At 43.3% G+C, this 24138-nt stretch overlaps 6 protein-coding genes across 6 annotated transcripts; 5 read left to right on the top strand and 1 right to left on the bottom strand.

The window, feature by feature from the left end:
* Positions 1-575: 575 nt before the first annotated feature.
* On the top strand, positions 576-4921 carry F5B22DRAFT_647391 (tetratricopeptide; the record flags this gene model as incomplete). Its single annotated transcript, XM_047978864.1, has 2 exons — positions 576-694; positions 790-4921. The coding sequence occupies 2 exons, from the start codon at positions 576-578 to the stop codon at positions 4919-4921; spliced, it is 4251 nt and encodes a 1416-aa protein (XP_047829940.1).
* Positions 4922-6541: 1620 nt separating this feature from the next.
* F5B22DRAFT_647390 (uncharacterized protein) lies at positions 6542-7470 on the top strand (the record flags this gene model as incomplete). Its single annotated transcript, XM_047978863.1, has 2 exons — positions 6542-6815; positions 6869-7470. 2 exons carry the CDS (start codon positions 6542-6544, stop codon positions 7468-7470), a joined length of 876 nt encoding a protein of 291 aa, XP_047829939.1.
* A 1100-nt stretch (positions 7471-8570) lies between these two features.
* Positions 8571-9734, bottom strand: F5B22DRAFT_647389 (uncharacterized protein; the record flags this gene model as incomplete). Its single annotated transcript, XM_047978862.1, has 3 exons — positions 8571-8682; positions 8734-8929; positions 9008-9734. 3 exons carry the CDS (start codon positions 9732-9734, stop codon positions 8571-8573), a joined length of 1035 nt encoding a protein of 344 aa, XP_047829938.1.
* Positions 9735-12346: 2612 nt separating this feature from the next.
* F5B22DRAFT_636962 (glycoside hydrolase family 43 protein) lies at positions 12347-13667 on the top strand (the record flags this gene model as incomplete). Its single annotated transcript, XM_047977365.1, has 3 exons — positions 12347-12771; positions 12934-13162; positions 13221-13667. The coding sequence occupies 3 exons, from the start codon at positions 12347-12349 to the stop codon at positions 13665-13667; spliced, it is 1101 nt and encodes a 366-aa protein (XP_047829937.1).
* Positions 13668-17140: 3473 nt separating this feature from the next.
* F5B22DRAFT_647387 (uncharacterized protein) lies at positions 17141-18714 on the top strand (the record flags this gene model as incomplete). Its single annotated transcript, XM_047978861.1, has 3 exons — positions 17141-17162; positions 17210-17791; positions 17852-18714. The coding sequence occupies 3 exons, from the start codon at positions 17141-17143 to the stop codon at positions 18712-18714; spliced, it is 1467 nt and encodes a 488-aa protein (XP_047829936.1).
* Positions 18715-19085: 371 nt separating this feature from the next.
* F5B22DRAFT_610210 (uncharacterized protein) lies at positions 19086-19864 on the top strand. Its single transcript, XM_047975179.1, has one exon. It carries the CDS (start codon positions 19190-19192, stop codon positions 19670-19672), a length of 483 nt encoding a protein of 160 aa, XP_047829935.1. The 5' UTR covers positions 19086-19189; the 3' UTR covers positions 19673-19864.
* Positions 19865-24138: the final 4274 nt, after the last annotated feature.

Genomic DNA, 24138 nt, shown 5'->3' with positions numbered 1-24138 from the left:
CCTATATGTACCTGAGTATGTCTTGTATGTATCTGTGCCTTACTGTAACAGCGGGAGTGACATGTTGGAGGGGATGGATGGCGGGCCGGAGTTCTGCCGCTGCAAGCAACCTATGCTTAAAACGGCTAGATCCAGGCCTTGCCGACAATCAACCGGCAGCAAGCCCCTGTCCACCACCCCTCCACCACTCATGACACTCACACCACGGCCGCCAGGCAATTGGAACTTATCGTAGTGCGTCATGGCCGTCAGGCTCTTTCAATTCATCTCTCCAAATTTCAAAACATGCAGGACTTGTCTGTCTTACAGGTTCCCAGACCATAGAGGGAGACAAAGAGGGCGGCTGTCGCCAGGACAGTTTGCAGGAGAAACCTAAACCTAGGTCCACAGACAGCACAGGCAAACAGAGTTTCACCTAGAGGACTGGTCTATTAGGTAGTGCCTAGTGAAATGACCACGTCTGGTGAGCCCATGTTTACTCCATCTCCTACTATCTACTACCACCCATCTAGACCACCGCCACATCGAGATATGACACCATCCCCAGGCACATCCCGCCTATACTCGCTGTCGCCATGGCTAGTACCAAAGCCTCACTCAAGGCCATAAACGATGCGATTCGTCAACAGAAGTGGGATGAAGCCTTGGCTCAGACCGAATCCCTCATATCCAAAGACCCCAAGAACTACCAAGCGTATGTCTGCCCTCTGCCCTCTGCCCTCTGCCCCCCGGCCTCCGACCCCCCACACTACGGGTACCATCACACCATACTAACATTGCCTCGCCCAGCTATGTATTCAGGGCCTTTGCGCTCGACAAGAAAAACCAGCTGGATCTTGCCGAGGCTGCGTACAAAGTAGCAACAGATCTTCGATCTGATCCGCAAGCATGGCAGGGACTCATCAAGCTCTATGAGAAGCAGGGTGCTAAGTTCCTGGAGAAGTACTATCATGCTGCCCTGAAGTTGGCAGAGATATTCCACGTTGCAAATGACATGTACAAATGTCAAGATGTTATTGACAAGTTTGTCGACTTCGCCCGCGCCCAGGGCGACCGTTCTCAATACGTCGAAGCCCTCAACATCATTCTTCCCGCCAGTCCCATATATCCCACCTTAGCAGGTCGTGTACCTCACCCCGCCAAGACCTATGAGACTATGGCCCAGATCCTCGAGATTGAAGAAAAGAAACGTATCAACACCCTCATCGGAGAGAGGCGCACGAGACTAGGCGCCAAGCTGAGTGAGGTCACTGTTGAGGTCAACCGTGAAGTCTTGTGTCAGAGCAAGCTTGCCTGGATCTATGAGCAACTCATCTTGTGGACGAGCGACGATGATATCAGGCGCCAATACGAAGAAAAGCTATTACAGTTTCGATACGATCGCCTTCTCGTTACTCCCCCGGCTGAAAAGGGCCCTGAACTCCAGATTGTGCAGAAGCTGGCCAACGACATGGTCATCATCAAACATCCATTCAAGCTCGCTTGGGATATCGCAATTGAGTGGCAAGATTGCAAAGAGATCAAGGACTGGGATGTCAATGTTCTCAATGAATATTGTGCCCACTTTCCCGACAGCGATCTGTATCGTGTGTTGACGGGGTTCATGACGAGCGATTTATCTCCCTTCCCCAAGAAGCCAGACAGCACCCCTGCGAAAGTGGAAACCGCTCAGGACCAAGATGAGAGTGAAGATGACGAGGACGGCGGCGCTCCTACCTCTGTAATCCCCTATACAGATGAAGATCGGCTGCTCATGATGACAGAGGGAATTGCGACCACCACTTCTCTCCTTGCTCACAGGTTAATGGGAGAGTACTATCAGCACTTAGAAGAACATGAGACCAATGTTGAGCTGATGAGAAAGGCCATGAAAATCATGATGGCTGAAACTGAAAAGACTGGGAAGGTCTTCATCAACACGAACCAGGCGTTTATGCTTTATCTCGGTACGGCCTTGGTATTTTACCAATCACCGCGAAATCACGGCGAGGCCAAGTTTCTCTTCGACAAGGTATTAGAAGTTGATCCCACTTCGACATCGGCAATGATTGGAGTCGGCCTGATATATGAAGAGGAAGAAGAATATGATAGCGCTATCGACTTCTTAAACCGCGCATTGAAGGGCGACAAGGACAATCTTAGAGTCCGCGCTGAGGTTGGTTGGCTGTATGCGCTCAAAGGCGACTATATTCGTGGAAAGTCGGAGCTTGAGTCGCTGCTCCCAGCCATGATTTCCCAACCTGTCTCAAAAGATCTCTTAGCCCAAACGCAATATCGCCTGGGTTGTTGCATATGGAATATCGACTCTTCCAAGGCCGCCCGAAAAAGTCGGGATGGAGCGTATGCTTATTTCATTGATTCCTTAAAAAGCAACTTCAGCTACGCACCAGCATATAGTAGTCTTGGCATCTACTACGCAGATTACGCCAAAGATAAAAAGCGAGCTCGAAGGTGTTTTCTGAAAGCGGTCGAGCTTTCGTCAGCCGAAGTTGACTCCGCAGAACGACTGGCGAGGTCCTTTGCGGACGACAGTGACTGGGATCGTGTCGAACTGGTCGCCCAGCGAGTGGTGGATTCCGGGCGGGTAAAGCCGCCTCCAGGATCGAAGAAGAAAGGAATTAGTTGGCCATTGTCAGCTCTCGGTATTGCTGAGTTGAACAAACAGGACTACGGCAAAGCGATCGTTTCTTTCCAGCATGCACTCAGAATCTCTCCGAATGACTACCATTCGTGGGTCGGCCTTGGAGAGAGTTATCATAATTCCGGACGCTACATCGCAGCCACCAAAGCAATTCAGAACGCTCGGGGGCTTGAAGCAGCTATGAATATCCAGGACCCCAACGATACTTGGTTCACCAAATACATGTTAGCTAATGTGAAGCGAGAACTCGGTGAGTTCGACGAAGCCGTGGATCTGTACCGCGATGTCATCACTCAACGGCCAGAAGAAGAGGGCGTCGCTATTGCACTAATGCAGACACTGGTTGAAAATGCCTTTGACTGCGTCGATAAGGGTTTGTTTGGGAAATCTGTCGAGCTTGCAACTAGAACATTGTCATTTGCTGTGTCTGTTTCGAAACCTATCGCACACACCTTCAACTTCTGGAAAGCTGTTGGTGATGCCTGCTCTCTCTTTTCCCAAGTTCAGGGTCACGCCCACAATCTTCCTGTTTCTGATATTCACACAATACTCGGCTCCGCTGCAGACCAGGAGACAGCTTATGCGATACTGCAGGATGTCGATAAAGTCGGCAAGGAAGTAGTTTTTGCGAAGGGAAAATTCCCGGAGGATGAGCAGCTTGGTGTTGACTTGACACAAAGCTTACACGCCACCATCCTCGCTCACAAAATGGCTATCCACTTAACAGCACAGGACGCCCATGCTCAGGCAGTTGCATATTATAACTTGGGCTGGGCAGAGAACCGAGCACATTCATGCTTACCTGCGAATCTCCGAATACAATCCAGTCGATATCAGAAGGCGGCCGTACGTTGCTTTAAGCGAGCCATCGAGTTAGAAGCCGGTAATCCCGACTTCTGGAACTCCCTCGGCGTGGTCACCAGCGAGATTAATCCATCGGTCGCCCAACACGCTTTTGTTCGATCCTTGTACCTAAACGAAAGAAGTCCACATGCCTGGACCAACCTCGGTACCTTAGCGTTACTCCAAAACGACTTTCAGCTTGCAAATGAGGCATTCACGCGTGCTCAATCCAACGACCCGGATTATGCACATGCTTGGGTCGGGCAGGGCTTTGTGGCTCTCCTATACGGCGATGTCAAAGAAGCCCGTGGGCTCTTTACGCATGCTATGGATATATCAGAGGCCTCGTCACTTATCACAAGACGTCAATGCCCAACATCTATCTTTGATTATATCCTGACAGCTCCCACACAAGCGAGCGTAGCCACTCTAATTCAACCTCTCTTCGCACTTGGCCAGCTGAAACGTCTCAAGCCTCAAGACCTAGCTTATCAGCACCTCTGGGCGCTTTTCCAGGAGCGGACTGAAGATAGTCCTAATGCCATAGCCACCCTCGAAGCAGCTTGTACCAAGCTAGAAGCGACCTATGAAGCGACCGAATCATCGGATGCTCTTGCTCGGTTTGCTTTAGGAAAAACGGACCTAGCTAGATCATATTTAGCTTCCGGAAACAATGCCGCTGCCATTGAATGTGGTGAAATGGCTCTTGAACTTAGCAGTGATGACTCTGCTGAGGAGCTAACGGCAGAACAACTACGAAAGGCCCGGCTCTCAGCCCACTTGACAGTTGGGTTAGCTCGGTATTTCAACAACCAGCCTGAAGAGGCTGTCAGCTACTTCGAAACAGCCTTAGAAGAATCAGCCAACGATCCCAACGCAGCCTGCTTATTGGCGCAAGTCTTGTGGGCTACTGGCACCGAGGATGCACGAGAGAGGGCGCGCACTGTCTTATTCGAGATAATAGAGACGGACGCTAGCCACGTACAGTCCGTGGTACTCTTGGGAATTATTGCATTACTGGATGCGGATGATGAGTCTCTTGACGCTGTGGTATCTGAGTTGCACGGCCTGCGCACCAGCGACAAAACAACCGATGCAGAGCACTCGCAGATCGGTGAGGTGTTCCGAGCAGTAGCCGCCTTGGATGAAAACAGCACAGAGGAAGACGTACTGGCTCAAATCCAGGGCGATGTGGCGCTATACCCGCACCTTCCATACGGATGGTCTCGTTTGGCTGAGGCAACTGGCGAAAAGTATCCCGCGGATATGGCACTCAATGTTGCACTGAAGTCCGTTCCTCCCAAAGGCGACCTCGGAGCCGCGGACCTGGCAGATACATATGCCGGTACCGGTGGTGTCGCCGACGCCCAAGCTGCCATCTTCATCGCGCCTTGGGTCCGCAGTGGATGGGAGTCTTTGGGTAGCGCAGTTGCCTAGGCAGCTGCGCGCTCATCATCTTGGTATGTTTATATTTTTGCTCATTTCAAATTATTATTCTTTGTTCTTCTTAAGCTGTTATGATGATACTTGTCACCCAAAAAATATGTTTCAAGACGGGACTGAGATCTTCATTGATGGATAAATTAAACTCTGAGCAGCTACCTAGATACATGGTCGACTTTCTTCTTCTGATATTATAAGAACATGGCAAATACTGACAGTGCTTAGGCAGGGTCGTCTCATTCATCTGGTCGGCGCTGGGGATAGGGGATGATGGATGCGTTATGAAAGAAGGCATGATATGATGGGTTTGGAGCCTTGGTAATATCTTGGAGGGCATGACGTTCTGTGTACAGCAGGCAGTGGTCCCAGCAGGAAGTGATCTTGAGAAGATCGACAATGCATCTTGAACTATTATATATTGGCCAGCTCTTAGCCATGCAAATCCCTTCCTAGCTTCAGCGGCATAATGCGTGCTGGTCTTGGGATGAATAAAATGAAGAAAAACCCTTGGAAAAAGCTAATTGGAATGCCTTAGTAGATTACTTGTGTTCTGTGAGCTGATTGTTGTATTTTATTCCCACGGTGTAGTGCGGTCTTGTGTGAGATGTCGTTCGTTAGACCCAGCACATATACTGATTGTTATTGTTCTTATTGTACTCTTTAACGTCAGGGAAAGCCAGCAAGCCAGCATTTCCACAGATCCTCCCGAAAGGATATAAGGGCGTGCTGAGTCTGTTTAATATCCAATTGATTACAGCGTTGTCCGATAAATCAAGAACTAAGGCAGCCCCGTACGTGAAGCTATTCGCATCGGACTTCTTTCTTTTATTTGAAAGGTGTGTTTAACAGATCTGTATGTATGCTGAATTCAATACTGAAACCGTGTTGAAGGCTTAAGTAGTGCGTTGGGGGTCGGACTAATCAGGTTAAAAAGGCGGTATTAAGAGGTTGATGACTGAATACCTTACTTTGTATGGCAGGCTAGGCCATTTTGAAGTCATTTCTTAGCAACCTACTAATAGTAGATACCAAGAAAAGTGCCAGCACATAAGTATATTCAATCCGACGATGTAACATTTCCACATATCAGTAACGGATCATCTAATATGGCGCCTACAGGACCGACGCACATTGGCCAGATAGTAGTATGTACCACTAGCGACTCATCCAGTATAGACTATGGGAAGATCCGGCTTGGCGTATCTGTGCTGGACTTTCATTACGGTCGCTTTTTGCAGTTTGCTTGTTAGGGAGTATCTGGGAGTAGAAATGCCATGGTACAAAGGCAATCAGTCACTTTACATGTTGGTTCATTGGGGAAGTATCTACTCCGCACGGAGGTCTACGATGTAGGTAGATAATTGATATACGCTTGCAGCGCTTGCGGGTGTGTATACTACGTATATATATATGACGAGTCATGAACGGCCATTGACGATGCCCATATAGTGACAGTGTGGCTTAGGCGCCACTGTCTCCCCTCACGTTGTGTCCAGACCCATCTTCCCCTCACAGCCACCGATCCCAGATCCTCCTTCTCTCATCTGATCTTATACACACGTGTGCTCTTGCCGCTCCCACCTTTCCTTCTGCTTGAGGCTCTCCTGTGCGAACATGGAGAGGCATTCTAAATCCCCCTGCGAATTGCCCGCCGCACAGAAGAACGAAAATGACGGGCTTCCACAAGAAGATCTTGACGCCGTGGAGGATGATAAGGACATACCTGTGAAACGTGAGACGTCGCCTAGCTCCGATGACGCCAGGATCGGGTTAATGGAATATGCGCCCTTTCCCGCTCATTTGAGTCAGGCTTCTAGTAGTCATGGCATTGGGCGCGGGACTATGAAGCAGGAACAAATCAAGCAGGAACCAACCTTCCAGGAGCAAAGTAAGTCATCATTGCCCTCTGCAATATCATCATCATTTAGCTCATATGAATAGACGACCTTGCATCCACAAGGCACTACCACTACGGAGGGCCAATGCTGGATCGGATGGGCGATCATGGGAATCCTTGGCCAGTGCCACAGAGTCATGGCGATGCGAGTGTCGCCATGCACCCGCCGCCTCCAGATTCATCCAACCTCAATCCGGCTACTCAGGGGGCAGTGGGCCACTCCGATATCACAGACATATATAGCTTAGCAATTTCCCAACAGAATAGAGCTTACAACTTGATGCACTCGACATCGGCCTACCAAGACCAAAATCTGTTGGAGCTGGGGAAGAAGGTGTTCCTCACCATCGTGGACAATGAGAACTACTTGACCCCTGCCAACTTCGACCGCGCTCGATTCCAGATCTTCGATGCGCAGATGAATGACCTGGAGAACCAGATCAAGGCGAGGATTGAACAGGTAAAACGAGCCGAAGCGCTAGGCAGAACTAGGCTGGACGATTTCCAGATGCAGCTGAGGCTCCTGGAGCAACAGAACCGCCGAAGGCTCGGGTTAAGCAGGCAGAGACAGGAGGAGAAAGAGTACGCCAGAAAACACAAGCGCAGGAGTGCAAGGCTGTCCGCAAAAGCGAATGCGCCTCTGTAACGCGGGTTTGGATCAGGTTTGGGTAGCAGCGTTTTGGTCGGAGTAGGTATTGGTTTACGTTTGGGATCAGATCTGCTTGCCATGTGATTGTTAAGTGTGTTAGCTCTACGATTATTGATTCATCACCCGCGCTGGACGCGCTGTGTGTGTATGCCATAAGAGCTCAGTGGTCAGTTAAGGCAGCCTTGGAATTGTCTGTCACGGAATGACATAAGGAGTGCAGTACTATGCCACTACGCCACCAAAAGGTAACGACGAGTTATCAAGTCGAAGGCTTGACGTCTCTGCACTCACTATATAGTACTGTACTGTAACATTGTCGCAAGTGAGGCTATTCAATTCAGTCCTCGCTAGTGAAAATTATGTCGAAAACCTTGGAGGCGAGGCATGCTGACATATCTGTGACAGCAACACTATATATGCCAGCAATCCACCTGGGCTAGGGTTTGATTCAAAGCCTTGATAACCACGCTAGGTTGTAGCATAGCTAAATCTACAGTTGTAAATCCGAAATCACGCCTTAGCGTGAACATATCCACCGGCTGAGGGTGTCTCGGCGGCCCCACTAGGTCGGCCTTATTTGACTACATTCCCGTTTGAGCGGCCGGGACTCCGGTTTGTTACCGGCATCTACAGAGACAGAGCGATGTACTCAGTGAAAAGAAAGCGGTTGGTGGTCAGGACATTGTCTACGGACATAAAGAGATTGGAATTTATTACAGCTTGGAAAGAACTGAGCGAGTTCTGCTTGCCCCTTGCGCGGCAATACAGATCATTCTCTAGGATATCAACCCCTTACACTAGCCTCACTCTACTTTAGGGTGTCAAGGGATAGATCTAGCTTGACTTCTACATGTGCCAGTGTATCATCACTTGGAACGATGTTGTCGGCCGCGCTTCCCAGTTGTATGTCTCGTATAGACATGAAGTCCCCATACCATAACGACCTGGTCTTATCTTTTGTCGTTTGACTTATTGTTGAGTTTCCTTTTGCCAAAATTTTATAACTTTAAGTGTTAGTTATGCATTGGAAAATAACGATATTTTCGGCACAGGTTAAAGCCCAAAGTTTAAGATTCAATATTTCCGCATTTGACATTTTAAAACTCAAAATCTCCTTGATCTAGGTACGGCTGCAGGATTGCAAGAATCTCATTCCATGTATCGTCTGCTAGCTCCTGGCCTCGTTCACTTTTCAAGAAATCGCTGGGCCTGAGAGCAGTGTTAGTCGCGTCATGAAAATATGAGAGTAGAAAATCTTACTCTAGATAGCCATCTTCCCGCCAAAATCTCCCCGCGCTCTTTCGCCAGAGCTTTCCCATACTCTCTGGACCCAGCCCCGTAGCGCTCACGAGAGACCGACTTCCCTCCTCCACGCTTCGACTCAGAGGTAAGAGAAAAGCCTGCTGGGAGAGCCTCATATACCATGGGAGGTCACGTTGCATATTGGTGCGACACACTGTAATATTCAGCTCAGTGAAACTATCCTATCAAACGAGAGACGAGCTCCGAATAGATGTGGGCGGGTGCTACTCACTTCCAGGACAACACGCGTTGATAATCACTTTGTGTTCGTCGCGGTTGGCCTCAGAGTGTTCGACAACTCGCGCGATTCGTGAAATCGCAAACCAGGCAGCTAGTTTTGTCAAGTAATAATGTCTTGTAAGATCAAATTTTGAAGGGTCATTCAATGTCCCTATTAATAGCGTTTGGCCAGCAGAGGGTAGCCACTCCGGATCAACCGCATGCGAAGCCAAGCTATTCATGAAACAAAGATGCGGGAGGCAGTCGCCTTCAGAAGACGCAGCAGCACGTAACTTCGGAAGGATGCGCAATGCCAGGAGCGTATTCGAGAGAACATTAACTTGTGTCGTCATTTCATACCCATCTGAACCCGTCCGATAATCCGGTACTACGATGCCTGCACAGAGCAGCGCGACATCGAGTTTTGCGACCCTCTCATTCAATTCGTTGACAAAAGTATTGACCGATTCAAAACTAGATAGCTCGAGGATAAGAATGATTATCTCGCCCGTATGCCCCGTTTCGTGGATGATCGAAGCCCTCGCGGCGTCGCCCTTCTCCTGTGATCGGACGGCTAGAATGAGAGGGGAGGCACCCAGGACCGCATACTTGACCGCCGAAGCGTAGCCAAGACCTGAGTTGGCTCCAGTTACTAGAACTGCTTTATCCTGGAAGGAGAGACCCGTAGGCTCCGCAGGAGGGTTTCTGGCTTCGCTCCAGAGATCCCAGATAGTGGTCATGGTGAAGATTGCTTGTTCGAGCGAGGACTGAAGCGACACAGAGGGTGATGTGATCTGCAAGATAAGGTGAAAAATACGCGTTGGTTTCAGACAAAGGGGAAACTTTCATCTGATGAACTGTTGGGCTGTTGGCAGATAGACTTATGTTGGCTTTGGTATCCCTGCATGCAGCATGATACCGGTATCTCCGATATGCATTCTTCCCAACAGCAATGAGACAAACTGCAGGAAATCGGTGTGGAGCCGTACGACTCTCCACCAGATAAAAACCGTAGTATATTATGGTAAGGGTTGCGGTAGGGCTTAGAATTGAAGCTTTTCACAACATAATATATTAGTATCTGGTCTTGCTACGGCTTATTCTGGTCTTTAGCGCCCGAGATGTCTCACTACCAACCAGATCCGCGTCATCTCCCCTTTTCGTAGGTCTCACAAAGGGTCCTTGCCAGGTATGCGCTCTTAGCCGTAGGCGATCTACCTATTCGGCCGTACGCGCGTGTAACATATGTGACCGGATGATGTTGGAATGCCCTCACTGCTGACCTAGACTTCGCGTAACAACAAAGGCCTTACTGTATATCGTGTGCCACGGGCCCTGACGCAAGGGCCTATGGTTTTGAAGAATTCTTATTGCCTCTGCGGATGTAAGGTATTTAATATCTCCATCCTATACTCGGATATCTTTAACTCACGGCAGGCTTCCCTGTGAGAGGTGCGACAATGTTGGGGGCTGGGGGCTATAATTGTATGACCATTTTAAGATCGTGACAACCAGATGGAGGGATAGCTAAGCCTGCTGTCTGAGTTTGGAGAACTCCGGCTGACAAGAATTGTCAGCTCAGGAGCCTCGTCTTCCCTGAGATTGGTTAGTTAGGCTACCTAAGTGGGACGAGTGTGAATGATCACTGGTGCCCATGCCAATAAGCCCTGGAACAATCATGATTGGAATTGACCAACAGGAAAGAAGTAAAGCACGACAAGAATGGAAAGCTCAAAGGTATCAGGAGTATGATTTATGCGTGAGCGTAAGTTAGGATCAAGTCACAAATATATGGGAGAACAGGGCAAATGACTATTCTCAGAACGACGCTATATGCAGCTTTTCTAAATTTCTTTCAATTGAAAATACTATGTGTCATTACGAAAGCATGAGGTATACAGTAAGACTCTCATAGTTGCACGAAGTCTAGAATGTCAGGAGACTCCTATTGGGTATATACACTCCATTTCTTTGTCCTTAATCCCTGTCTCCTAACACTATGTCTACCCAACTCTTTGGCTAACGAGGCTGGTCACAGAACTGACGTTGTGTAATTTGTAGGAATTCTAAATAGTAATTTGATTGGATGTGGTCAATCAGCTTATTGCTTGTCATAAGATCCAAGTAGACTTTAGAGGTTCAACACCCCTGTCACCACGTCACTGATCATCGGAACGCATCTGAATATTTGCGAGATCCACTTTGCCGAGATACAGTCGGGGTTGGGGGTTGTCGGAACATTATTGCCGATTAGTTAGTGTAAGCTGAATTATTTAGAGGATGAGAAGCGGGGTTTCGTGATACCTAGCAGTTTTCTGCTTGATGATCTATTCTTATTTTCTGTTACGGCGTATTCGTTCGAGCTATGGCTTGTTCTTAGCGTATTTGATATTCCTCATAAGCCTTGGCCCTGCTCACACATTGAAAGCGGCATGTGCCATCGGATTGTATGAGGAACATTCAAAAGAATTGCCATCTCTAAGCGTCTAATTAATCCTAGTCGGGTTTTTATCTCAAACACTGTCTCCAAACGGCACTGGTTGAGCTTAAGAAAGTAAATTGTAGTTGGAGTTTAGTGTACGATATATCCCGCGCTCTAGGACGGACTTACTTGGAGGTCATCTAGACTTAAGATCAAGGGTTCGCCAGCTTCCCCATTCGTTCGGGTGTCTCCACATGCTCCGCCTCGGCGGATTCGAGCAAGACCAAGACTCGGACGTCACACTGCGTATGCGCCCGACATACGTGTTAAGCATTCCTGCACCGCATCGTTAACACAGCCAGCGGCATCAGTCCTCACGTAATATTGCCTCCGAAAGGTCGGTCTTTGTGCCTTGTCAGAGCCTGATTTGGCACTTTTCTCTCCAAGTTCTATCGAATCTCGATCTTCTGCGGAATGGCGCGTCATTAGCCGCTTTTCTTCGAGTGCCTGTCCCTGAGAGGGGTGTTAATGGATTGTACCAGACACAACTAGTTCCCCTGTTCTCTTAACATGAGGCTTGTAGCACCGAATTCGGCAGTTGCATATCAAAACCACGTGTCACGATAGTATCTTTGCTTCCATTCAAAGGTCAGCATTACGTCGTCCCCCTTCAATTTCCACTTCGCTCTACATATAGTTAGATAGCCACTCCAGGATGTAAGCAGCTATCAGAAAGATGGATTTCCTATGTTCATCGGGAGACCATCCTACTGGACAGCGTAAGTGGGATTACAACCCATAATGGGTCTTTCTAAGAAAGGTCCATTCTATAAGTAAACATGATCCCCAGATAGTTCTGAGGCTGTAAAATGAGAATATAATTGCAAATGTCACAGCTTTTCTTTGCCAGTTATAATAGAGCTACCAATCATGAAGACTCTTCTCGTTATCCTGGGCGCAGGGCTCGTCGCCGGTTTCCCAGACCTCTCAGAGAAACCTCAGTCTCGTGTGCTTCCAAAGATTGAACTGACTAATGTCACCAAGATTAATGTGAACAGTGCAAAGTCAGCAAAATTCTCTGCCCGCAGTATCTTCGGTCCTTTCATGGGTGTAGACTTTCCAGACCCCTCAATTATCTCGGCGAACGGGCTGTGGTATGCGTTTGCAACAACATCCAACGGCAAGAATATCCCTTTCGCCACGTCTATAGACGTCTTCCCAGGGCAAGGCTCTGATACATTTACGTGGACGCTCGGCACCACCGATGCGCTACCAGACGCTGGGCCTTGGGCCGATGCTGGGAAGGGAATCTGGGCACCCGATATCCAGCTCAACGACGATGGGACCTTCGTAATGTGGTATGTATGAAAACCTGCTGTGCCTGTTGCACGACCTGGTATTGATAGAAAGATCTATTGGCTTCCAGAGCTAACGACTACTACAGTATGTGAGCTTTTATCAAAAAACGCGACTATCATAGTCTATGTAAATCTAGTGAGTGTATAACAGGGGATTAGACTAACTCATGTTGATATGACAGACTACACAGCCTGGAAAAATGGCGGCACCCACTGCATTGGTGTGGCCACTTCAGGCTCGGTTACAGGTCCATACACGCCGCAATCCACGCCCCTGATCTGCGACGATGCCGGTGGCGGCGTTATCGACGCAGCAGGATACGATGACGGCGAAAACCGCTGGATTATGTGGAAAGTTGATGGTTCTGCGCTAGGCGGACTGACTACCGTAAGTAGGAGAAAATGATATAGCAGCATATAGAGTATATCTAAGCTGGAACCACTAGTGCGTGAATACGCCGACGGGATCGATCTACTATCCGACACCAATCATGATTCAGCAGATGCAGCGGGACGCGATCACGCTTGTTGGCAGCCCTTCAAAGATCCTAGACCACGTAGGCGCCAACAACGATGGTATTGTCGAAGCCCCTTCGCTCTATAAGATCAGCGATGGGAACTACGTTCTGTTCTATAGCGCCCACTGCTTTAATGACGATAATTACGATATCGAGGCTGCTTTCTCGTCAACAATTAATGGAGCGTACACCGACCGTGTTATCGTTATGAACACTGCAAACCCCTACGGAATCTATGGGCCTGGGGGTCTTGATATTGACCCTAATGGTGTTACTGCGGTATTTCACGGGCGTCTTAACCCTAACGACCGGAGCGGTGCCCGTCAGCTGTTCAGTGGCGATATCAAGATTACTAGGGGGTCTGTAACCTACTGAGAGGTTTGGAGAAGCCATCGTCTTATATATAAACAAAACCAGTATCATAAGCTAGTTTTGACATAAGAGTAATAAATAGGAGATTAGCCTAGCTCCTGCACAAAGATCACGTATTTTTGATTTGAAGGATAGCACGTCGATCTCCTCTTTTTCCTCTTCTGTAACACGCACAGCCAAAAATCCAGTTTGCTTAGGGTTATGGGCGTAATGCAGGCTATTCATGACCTTCGAGAAACATGCACGCAATACTAAAACTAAGGTATTACAGGCCTAGGTGGTCAGGACTGGCAGTCCAATTGTGTATAGAGTCAAAGTCAAGCCACCAACGCCCTACAATTACCAGTGACAGTCCGTAGCCTTACCTAAAAGGGTGATTCCATTTGAGGTCAAATCTAGACTAAAACTAGAGATGGAAGTAGGATAGTGGAGAGCATCGATGACAACGCCAGGAGCCCCTTTTATGACGCATGCAAACCATGATTACACACAGCTAATCGCTATCTTATGCGACGAACCAAATAGGGAAATCTCATTCGAGACCTCGATGGTTAATGCCAGCCAGAAGAGTCCCCGCTGTCTGTCATATTGTGTTGGCAAAATAGCTGATGTACAACCTATGAACCTTAGTAGTGTCATCTCACGCACCCATCATATCTCCGTTGTATCAAATATGACACCGAGCACCCTAGTTATCGTAAAGACGGCGGCTTCGTCTTCAGGACATAGATAGGTGCGTATGCCTCTCGTGCTCGGAAGTCAACGCGATGTGTACGAGCTATTGCACGATGCAGTCCAGACGTCGCTATCAAAACAAGACTGCCACCACTCCGTATCCCAGTCAAAAACATGATCGCAGCTGCTTCTGCAAACACCTCGCTCCCTTTACAGTCCCTCTCTCTGCCTGCCTCACTGGCTGCCTTTGCTCTACGCCGTTTTTCTATATCGATTCGTGGATACGACTGCTATGGAGAAATAGTAAGTCTTGACTTCTGCATATGACCCTTGACCTTTCGTTCGGAGAGTAATATGGTTTGAAGACAGATCCAGGTCCCACGGGGTTGACAATGCTCCGAAGACGAGGATCGGTAAAAAAATGACTCCGTGGTGTGAAAGCTAACTCATGATTTAGTGGGACTTTTGGCCTCACAGCGAACAGGACATAAATCATGTCTTAGCAGATGGTTCGGCGCCTTCAGAGAATCTTGCTTGTCTAACGAGCAAGGGTTTCTCAATGAAAAGAAGACGCTTGGGCGATTCACAAGACTGTTAGCATCAGCGACCAAAGCCATCCAGCACCGCGGGCTTAGGGGCCCCACCTGACTCTAAAGTACTATCAATTTTTTCTACTTGCTATACATGAAGTAAGAATGTTCAATTGGCTTTTGTGATTATGCTACGGTATAAAATAAGTTGCAGGCTAATCAAGGGACTCGACAGCATCTGATAGGAGCATCAACGAAGGGTTCAGTATCTGCTCCTAGTGCTCGGCATACCCATGTTAACGGCCTTTCCAGCATCATCCAAGTCCGTGGCCCGACACAATTCAACAGAAGGCAAGGACGTATCTCTTTTTCATGGCATTTAGGTACTGTTGTGAGTCCCTTTGGCTGCACCGGCGTTTCAAACATCTTCTCGAAGCAAATGCGGTCGCTGATTCTGAATATCAAATATCCGCCTGAGCCTTCGCAGTGGTTGCAGCTTCTCAAATCTTACTTCAGGTATAATATTTATTTTCAGTCTTGCGTACTATTCTCATATATCTGCGATGTATGCTCTCCCTTAAAACAGATGGAACCCCTGTCCGCAACGGACGACTTTAATGCCGATATCCGCGTTGCAGAGGTACTCAACATGTGGGAATAGTCTGAGGAGATAAAGGGACACGTGCTGACTCAGATCTCCTAGTGGTCTCCCTCGCCCTATACTTGCCCCATTACTCAATCATACCTTTGAAACATGTTTCGAGCTTCTCGATGCAAGCTAGATTGCTGAGTCATCCGGACCTATCATTCCTTGATGAGCGAAGTATCAAATCTCAATATTTGGGAAGCTCTTCACGACTATCTACGACACAACCATTCCGCCATCTCGGCAATGGCAGAAGACATACTCGAGGATGCCGTCGGTATTCTAGATAAGAAGAAGCCGGCGCATTTGTACATACCAACCCAGGCCAATATGAGGATTCCGAGGTAAACTTGACGGCTTGCTGGATAGACGCACTGCGGTTTTATCGCCATTCACCCTGGTCTCACGGACTTTCATAGTTTCACCGGATCAAAGGATGCGAGCGAGGGAACTCCGCGGCATAATCGGCGGAAATCTTGGTATTTTTGAAGCTCGGAAATACAGTGGCATGGTATGAACTGGTTTCGGTGTTTTTTGATTACCAATTCGGATCTTATAACAAGGGCAGGTGACTAAGCTTGGAATTGAAGCTATGCAGATTGCAATGATCAACTAGGGCTGTAGGATTCCTTGACCAACCAATCCCTTCTTTGGCTTGAATCGACTCTATATACAACTGGTCTGACCGCCTAGGTCTCATTGGCATGTTTCATAAAGCGAGGTCTGTATAGCCTCACTTTCCAATATTGGCTGCATGTCTCTGAATGATCATGAACAGCCTGTAATGGCCTTTCGTACGACTGAAGCGCAAGGCGAACTGTATGTTCAGTTTGTACGCGTGTAACAGATCTTAAAACTCCCATCATTCAGGTTTCCACTCCAACTGCTTATCACTTGTATACATGACCAAATGGAACATCAGACAATTTTGAATACAATGCCAAAGCCCAGCGTTTCGTGTTGAACGCAGGTAGGGCTATATAATAACCATTAGACCGCTCGAACGTCTAACGGCGTCGTTTTTGACGTTCGAGATCTCGAATCACTGAATACTGTCTCGTACTAATATAAGTTAAAATCTCAGTAGATACATATTGGAGAAATAGCCCAAGCTACCCTAAAATCCAGTGTCTTGCTACTCGTGCTAGATGCGCTAGATGCTTATACGTGTGTTTCCCGCAGTGTTTTGGGTGGCGCACTTGTTCGAACGTGATGCAATCCAGTTCCTAATGAATCTAATTCGAGATGTTTCAAGGTATCTCGGAGGAACGGTTGGAGTTACACATAGAGTGAATGTCAGCCGCCACAACCACCAAGGAGCCCCAACGGACCCGATGGCATGGATTTGCCAGTCATAAAGGATTACTACATATAGCTTCACCTCCAGCGCTATTATCAGTCGTTTTATGTATGAAACCTGAGCCAATGATAGGGCGAGAGAAACCAGAAGTCCTAGCTTATAAGTCCAATGAAAAGCCTAGGTTATCCTATAATATTTGGATTTTCTGATAGAAGTTCTTAGGCTACCCCTTAGAGAACTTTGGTCAGTCCATTATCTCCCCGGCCTTATGCGTCACTAAGAGTTCTTTCTGCCAACCCGCATGCTATGACAGCTAACAGTCGCAATGTTGTATTCATTATCAGGTGGTATGCTACCTCCGTATTGACATAGGCAATTGGCTAACCGATAGCAGACATTAGTGGAGCCTGGGAAAAAGATCCAGACATGCGGGAGCGAACTGAGAAATATCGAAAACGAGCACTCTCTATTGCTCAGAACATCGGCCTATCCTCGCATCTTTGGACTTACAGCAGCAGCAGTCCTGCCCAAAAGATCGGTATTTTTGAGAACAAGAACGATCAACATGATCAAAGCGAGAATCATAGTGCATCGCTAAACGATGTCAGAGAAAGAATTGTGCAGTGGGAGGACGCGCTAAGACATAGAAAGGATAATAAAAGCAACGGGCGTGTCATTCTTCTCGAAGGCCCCGAATTGAGTCCCAGGTTATTAGAACTCTTAGGGGTCATTTTGAACATCCCACCTCACTTTTTTCTGGGCCATAATTGCGGAGATTGGCATCACAGTGCCATTGATGCATACTTCAAGCAAGATACTTCAATGTACTGGAAAGTCCAAGTCCCACTAGTACCTCAAACTGTATCAGTCGAACCTGGCCTACGACAAATAGGCCAATTCCACGTAATCCAAAAAACAACTACTTATAACAATGTCTCATACTGGACCAGGAGTTTCGATCATAACTCATGGACAGGTTCGTGAAGATGTTACCCAAAATACACTCGTGCGGTACACTGATCAAAAGATATCGTAGCTGTAATACTAGTAGATGCAAAGGATTCGAAACGTGGTCCGAGTTACCGATACGGCACCCGCAGTATCTCTATGAAGACCTCTTTCCATGAAATCCTTGAGACGGCAGCCACTAAATCTGATTATATGTATCAGTCTTCCATCTTCGGTGCTGTAGTGGCGAGTTACAGCACGAGCAAAATACCAACTACAAATGATCCATTTGAAGGATCAATACTCATCCGGAACATCATACGATCATGTTGGGAAGAAGTTGTTGCTTCTCTCGCTGCCCAAATTGCTTTTAGAGCACGTACATCATACTTCCGACCCGCTATCTACAAGGGCATCGCAGCCAAAGCGTACGAACACTCCCTTCATTCGCAGCTATTGATTGCAGAATTCAAAGATCTAATGAGCTCTATCATGTGGAAATTCCGGTGCAAGGATACAGACATTCCACAACACAACTCTAACGCTTTGCCCGACAGTGCCACTAACCAGCCAAACGTTGCATTACGGGATGCCCTTAAGAGAGAAAAGAATCGATGGTTGATGCTCCATGAGAGACTGATCAACGTGGAAATTACCATGGCTAAGCTGATGGATATATGGGTACAGCAGGCAGCCGTGGAACAAACGGCAGCAGCTACTCGATTGGCTCGAACATCAGGTCAGCTTGCTAAAATTGCAACAATCGTTGTTCCGTGTAATTGCATTGCAACGATCTTCTCTATGAACGGACGTTTTGCTGTGGGCAAAGAGCTCTTCTATGTTTACTGGATCATATCTATTCCCATAACCCTGGGACTCCTGTTTTGGGTACTATATAGAGATGTCATGGAAATGTTTAAGAGGTTTCGTAATCGGTATCGTGAAAGATAAGTACGACAGGAGTACTCTGGTGCTACTAGAAGCAAAAGCCAAGCTGGAAAAGGAGTGCTATTCATATCTCGAACTTCGGCTTTTGGGAATAGAATCAATGGTAACTGGTACACGTATGTACGGCCGAGTATACAGTTCGCTGTGGCTTCGGGCGTATATCTTGCAAAAATCGCTGTGAGATAATCAAAGAATCGTGTAGTACTCATATGAGACGCTAGATATTTCCATAGCTAAGACGGATAGTAGATGTATGATAGAGAGGTATAGAATCCAACCAGCTTGGATACGAGTCAGCAAGACTATCGCTAGGCAAACGGAAATTATTAGCGCTATGAGGAACGCAAACACATATATCTCACGTAGATCTAACGAAAAAAAAAAAAAAAATTGAATCTAATTGTCTCCTTCGTCGACTTCAGTGATTAACCATAGAGAGCGTTGTCTTATTGAAGTGGGGCTATTTAGCCCCTAATCTATGCCCCTTTTTATACATATCCCAAACTATCCGTCAGCGAATATTCTGTCTGCAAAGTACGATCGTGAAATCAAGTCGTCTCAGAAACGATTTAAAGACGGCTTATTTAGGATGCGCCTTTTGAAAACAAGTCCCCAGGACGGGGGCAAGTTAGTCTCAGTCGAAAAGAATCCGAACGAGATGATCGGTTTGCGATACGCTATCTTGTCGCATACACGAGGAAAGGATGAACTAGTTTATGAAGATATCATCTATGGCATAGAGGAAATTAAGTCAAAAACGTCGCGAAACAAGGTGCGCATGGTCAGTGACATAGCGGCGCAAGAAGATAATGAGTACATTTGGATAGATACCTGCTGCATCGACAAAAGCAGCAGTGGGGAGCGTTCGAGTGTCTGCCACGTCTGTAGTGCGGTCATGATCGAAGTACTATCTCGTCGACATCGGTGTGGAGAAAATCAAGCGCTCTCCGCAGGCCTCTGAGAGGGTGTTTGGAGCTTATGAAGTCGCTACTGGGTCTGGGCTGCGAAATGGACAGAGCACGGCGTCGGCATGTCCTGCTGATCTATCTATGGAAGAAGAAGAGGGCGAAAAGAAAGTCAAGCATAAAAGGTCGCGATGACGACTGGCTAAGTGATAAGAAAAGTAAGCAAGACATGCTAAAAAGCAGGCAGTTGGACTGAGGATGTAAGCAAGAACGAGCTTGACTGCTTGCTTGTGACTAAGCAAAAACCCTGCCTCACGACCACCCCCCCTGCCTACTAATTACCCAACTTCTAAAGCGATTTTCTTAACGAATACATTATTCGCAATGCTTTTTTTAATGTTTTTAATTAGATCTATTATTTTTAACCTTAATAACCTCTTTTATATTAATATCCTTATATTTTAAAATATATTAATTAATAATTTTATTAATATATATTAAATAATTATATAATTTATATTTTACCTTTTATATATATATTATATAAATAAAGTTATTATTAAAACCTATTTTAATTAATTTTTATTTAACCTTAATATTTTTTTAAAGTTTAACTTTTAATACTTTAATCTTTATTTATAAAAATGTAATAATTTTAACCTTTTTATTAAAGGCTTTATTAACCTTTATAAAAAATAGCTTTTATAATAAATTATTAAATAAAGAAAAAGTTTAAGTTAATTTTTATATATTAATTTATAATTATTAACTTTTAAAAGGTATTTTAATTATAATTTTTAAAGCTATTTTTAATAAATTAAATATAATAAATTATTTTTTAATTATAAATATTAATATTATTATTATTTTTATAATACCTTTCTTTTTAAATATTATATATTTTAAAAATAATAATATTTATTAATTTTTTAAATATATTTTAACTATTTTTTATACTTTTTTTAATGTATTTAACTTTATTATATTTTTATATAACGCATCTCCCACTTAACCTAGCCACCCAATTAAGCTGGCCACCCCCCTAGCCTATATAAAAAACATCGGTGCACTAATCACGTGATAATTTAATAACTCTACAAATACTAGTTATATAAAATAATAAAATACACCATTAGATTTATAATAATAATGGCTATTTAACAGTACCTTCCATTAGTTTATATAACTTATATTTATAGAATTATTAACCAATATATTAAAGTAAGCGTTAAAATAATCCTTGCTTAACGCCCCTTTAATATATTATTTAATATCTTACTTAATAAATTTTATAAAAAATAGTAAAAAATACCTTTAAATTCCTCTTTAATTAATAGATTTAAAGGTATTAATTATTAAATCGTATAATTAATATTTATAAAGTTATTAAAAATTAAAATAATAAGGTTTTATATAGGTTATTAGGGTAGCCAGGTTAATTAGGTGGCCAAGTTAAATAGGAAATGCGTTATAGCTTTATATATTATTAATATATTTTTTTTAAAAAGCTTTATATTTAAATATTTTATAAATATTTTTTATAGTTTATTTTTTAGCTTTTTCTTTAATAAATTAAAAATTTTAACATTTAATAATTATAATATATAATTATAATAAGGTTTATAAAATAAAAGCTAAATTTTATTTAAAAGGTAAATTTAAAAAAACTTATTATTAATATATAATTTATAACTATTATATATTAATATATATTATATATTATTATATATTATATATTATTATAATAGCTTTAAATATAAAGTATAAAAAGGTTTTATAATTATTTTAATATTATAAAATTATTAATTTATTTATTAAATAAATATTTAAAGTATTAACGCATCTCCTATTTAACCTAGCTACCCAATTAACCTGGCCACCCCAATAACCTATATAAAACCCCATTATTTCAATCTTTAATAACTTTACGAATATTAATCGTACAATTTAATAATTAGTACCTTTAAATCCATTATTTAAAGAAGAATCCAAAGGTATTTTTTACTATTTTTTATAAAATCTATTAAGCAAGATATTAAGCAATACGCTAAAGGGGCGTTAAGCAAGGATTAATTTAACGCTTACTTTAACGTATTGCTTAATAACTCCGCAAATAAAAATCGTAAAAATTAATAAAGGGTACTATTAAGTAGCTCTTTTTATTACAAATCTAATAGTATATTTTATTATTTTATACAATTAATAGTTATAAAGTTATTAAATTATTACATAATTAACGCACCGATGTTTTTTATATGGGCTAAGGGGGTGGCCAGGTCAAGTGGGAAATGCGTTAATCTTTAAATAAGTTTTAATTTTAATTTAAAAATTATTAACTTTATATTTATATACTTTTTTAAATTATTAATAATATTAATAATTTTAAAAATAATAATTTATTTACCTTTTTTAATAGCTTTTTTAAAAGTTTAATATAAAATAAAATTAATAATTATTTAATAATTATTATTAATACCTTAATTTATACCTATTTTATTAATATTATAAAAATAGTTAAAAAGGATATTTATAATTTTTAAAGCTTTAAAGTAATTAAAAAAAAGGTTAATATTAATTATTATTATATTATTAATATATATAACGCATCTCCTACTTAACCTGGCCACCTAATTGACCTGGCTACCCCTTTAGCCTATATAAATAACATCGGTGCGCTAATCACGTAATAATTTAATAACTTTATAAATATTCATCCTATAAAATAATAAAATATACTATTAAATTTATAATAAAACGAACTATTTAATAGTACCCTTTACTAATTCTTACAACTTATATTTGCGGAGTTATTAAGCAATACGTTAAAGTAAGCGCTAAATTAATCCTTACTTAACGCCTCTTTAACGTATTGCTTAATATCTCGCTTAATAAATTTTGCAAAAAATAGTAAAGAATACCTTTAGATTCCCCTTTAACTAACGGATTTAACGGTACTAATTATTAAATTATACAATTAATATTTATAAAGTTATAAAAGATTAAAATAATAGGGTTTTATATAGGTTATTAAGGTAGCCAGGTTAATTGGGTAGTTAGGTTAAATGGGAAATACGTTATAATTAATAAATTATAATTTAATTAATTTAACTTTATTATTTTAAATTAAAAAATATATATATTATTCTTTTTTAAAGCTTTTATTATTGTTTAAAGCAATTAATATATATTTAATTATAAGTTTAAACTTAAAAAGTAAAGGTATAAAGCTTAATTTAACCTACTTTATTATTTAATTTATTAATTAATATTTATAATAAGTTAATAAAGCTTAAAGGTTAATATAAGTTTATTTTTTAATAAAAATACTTTAAAGCTAATAATATAAATATAATTTATTAATACTTTAAATATATATTATTATTTAAATTAAGGTTTTAAATTAAACTATATAAATAATAATTATAATATAATAATTTTTAAAATTAAAAGATATAATAATAAAGAAAAGTTAATTTTAAATAAAATAATGGTAAAAAGTTATTATAAAACTTAAACGCGGTTGCATTATTAAGTAGTGTTTAATTAGGTGGTTGGGAGTCAAAGCGCGTTTTAAGGTACCTAGGGCCCTAGTCGTGACGGGGGGTGGTTGTGAGGCAGGGTTTTTGCTTATAATTCAGACCTACGAATCGAAGAGAGACGAGACATTTGTGAGTTATCGGATATAATTTGATATTCTTTACTTGCCTGAGTATGTTAGTTGAAACAACAATTCGATGACCTGTGCTAGCTCGCGATCTCATTTTTACGTTTAGTACCCAGCCTGGGGAAGTTGAAGGGGCGTGTCAGATAATGTGGCAGGTTGGTCACGGATTTTGCTATCAGTAGTCTTCTAGCACGAAATGATAAATGCATTTTGTGTATATGCCTACTACACTGAGCCAGTACGCTGCTGCTATCGGCTTTTGGTGGCTCTGAGGACGCCAGTGGCCAGCCCGTGATCCTGTTTCCCCCAAGGATCGCCACGTGCGACTTAGGTACCACCTCTCTCTGCAATCACACTGACTATACTGCGCTAAATATCGCATCCGGCCATAGCTGTTCTCTGCCCCTGTTGAACGTAGTGGAGCTATATAATAATCGTTAGACCGCTCGAACGTCTAACGGCGTCGTTTTTAACGTTCGAGAGCCCCATCCCAAATGTTGTTTTTTATTAGCCAAGAACACAATTGGATGTTATGACTCTCTACGTTGCTGCTTAGAGTCGTCTAATCAAAAGACAGATCACTATTTTAGGCAAATAACAATTGCCTTTAAGGGCCAGATAAACATCTGGAAACAAGGGCACTATTGACTTTAACTTAATGTGCTTATATTGCTATTAAAAAGTTCGTGTTTATTCGTATACTAATCTGTGTGGAAATGTGAAGGATCAGCTAGCATATATGCGTACTGGGGATGTTTGTGTCAGTGGCAGCGCTATAGGAGAGTGTTGAAATGGACCCTACACCAGACTAGATGTCGTATGCCATTAACTCTCAGATAACTCATCTTCAAGGGGTGT

This window comes from Xylaria bambusicola, assembly GCF_022495145.1.
Source record: "Xylaria bambusicola strain CBS 139988 unplaced genomic scaffold F5B22scaffold_26, whole genome shotgun sequence".
NCBI classification, from domain to species: Eukaryota; Fungi; Ascomycota; class Sordariomycetes; order Xylariales; family Xylariaceae; genus Xylaria; species Xylaria bambusicola.
This window is presented reverse-complemented; position numbering and strand designations above follow the sequence as displayed.

Excerpts from the sequence above, each read along its gene's own strand:
- F5B22DRAFT_610210 (XM_047975179.1), top strand. The coding sequence starts at position 19,190 with ATGCCCCTTTTTATACATATCCCAAACTATCCGTCAGCGAATATTCTG.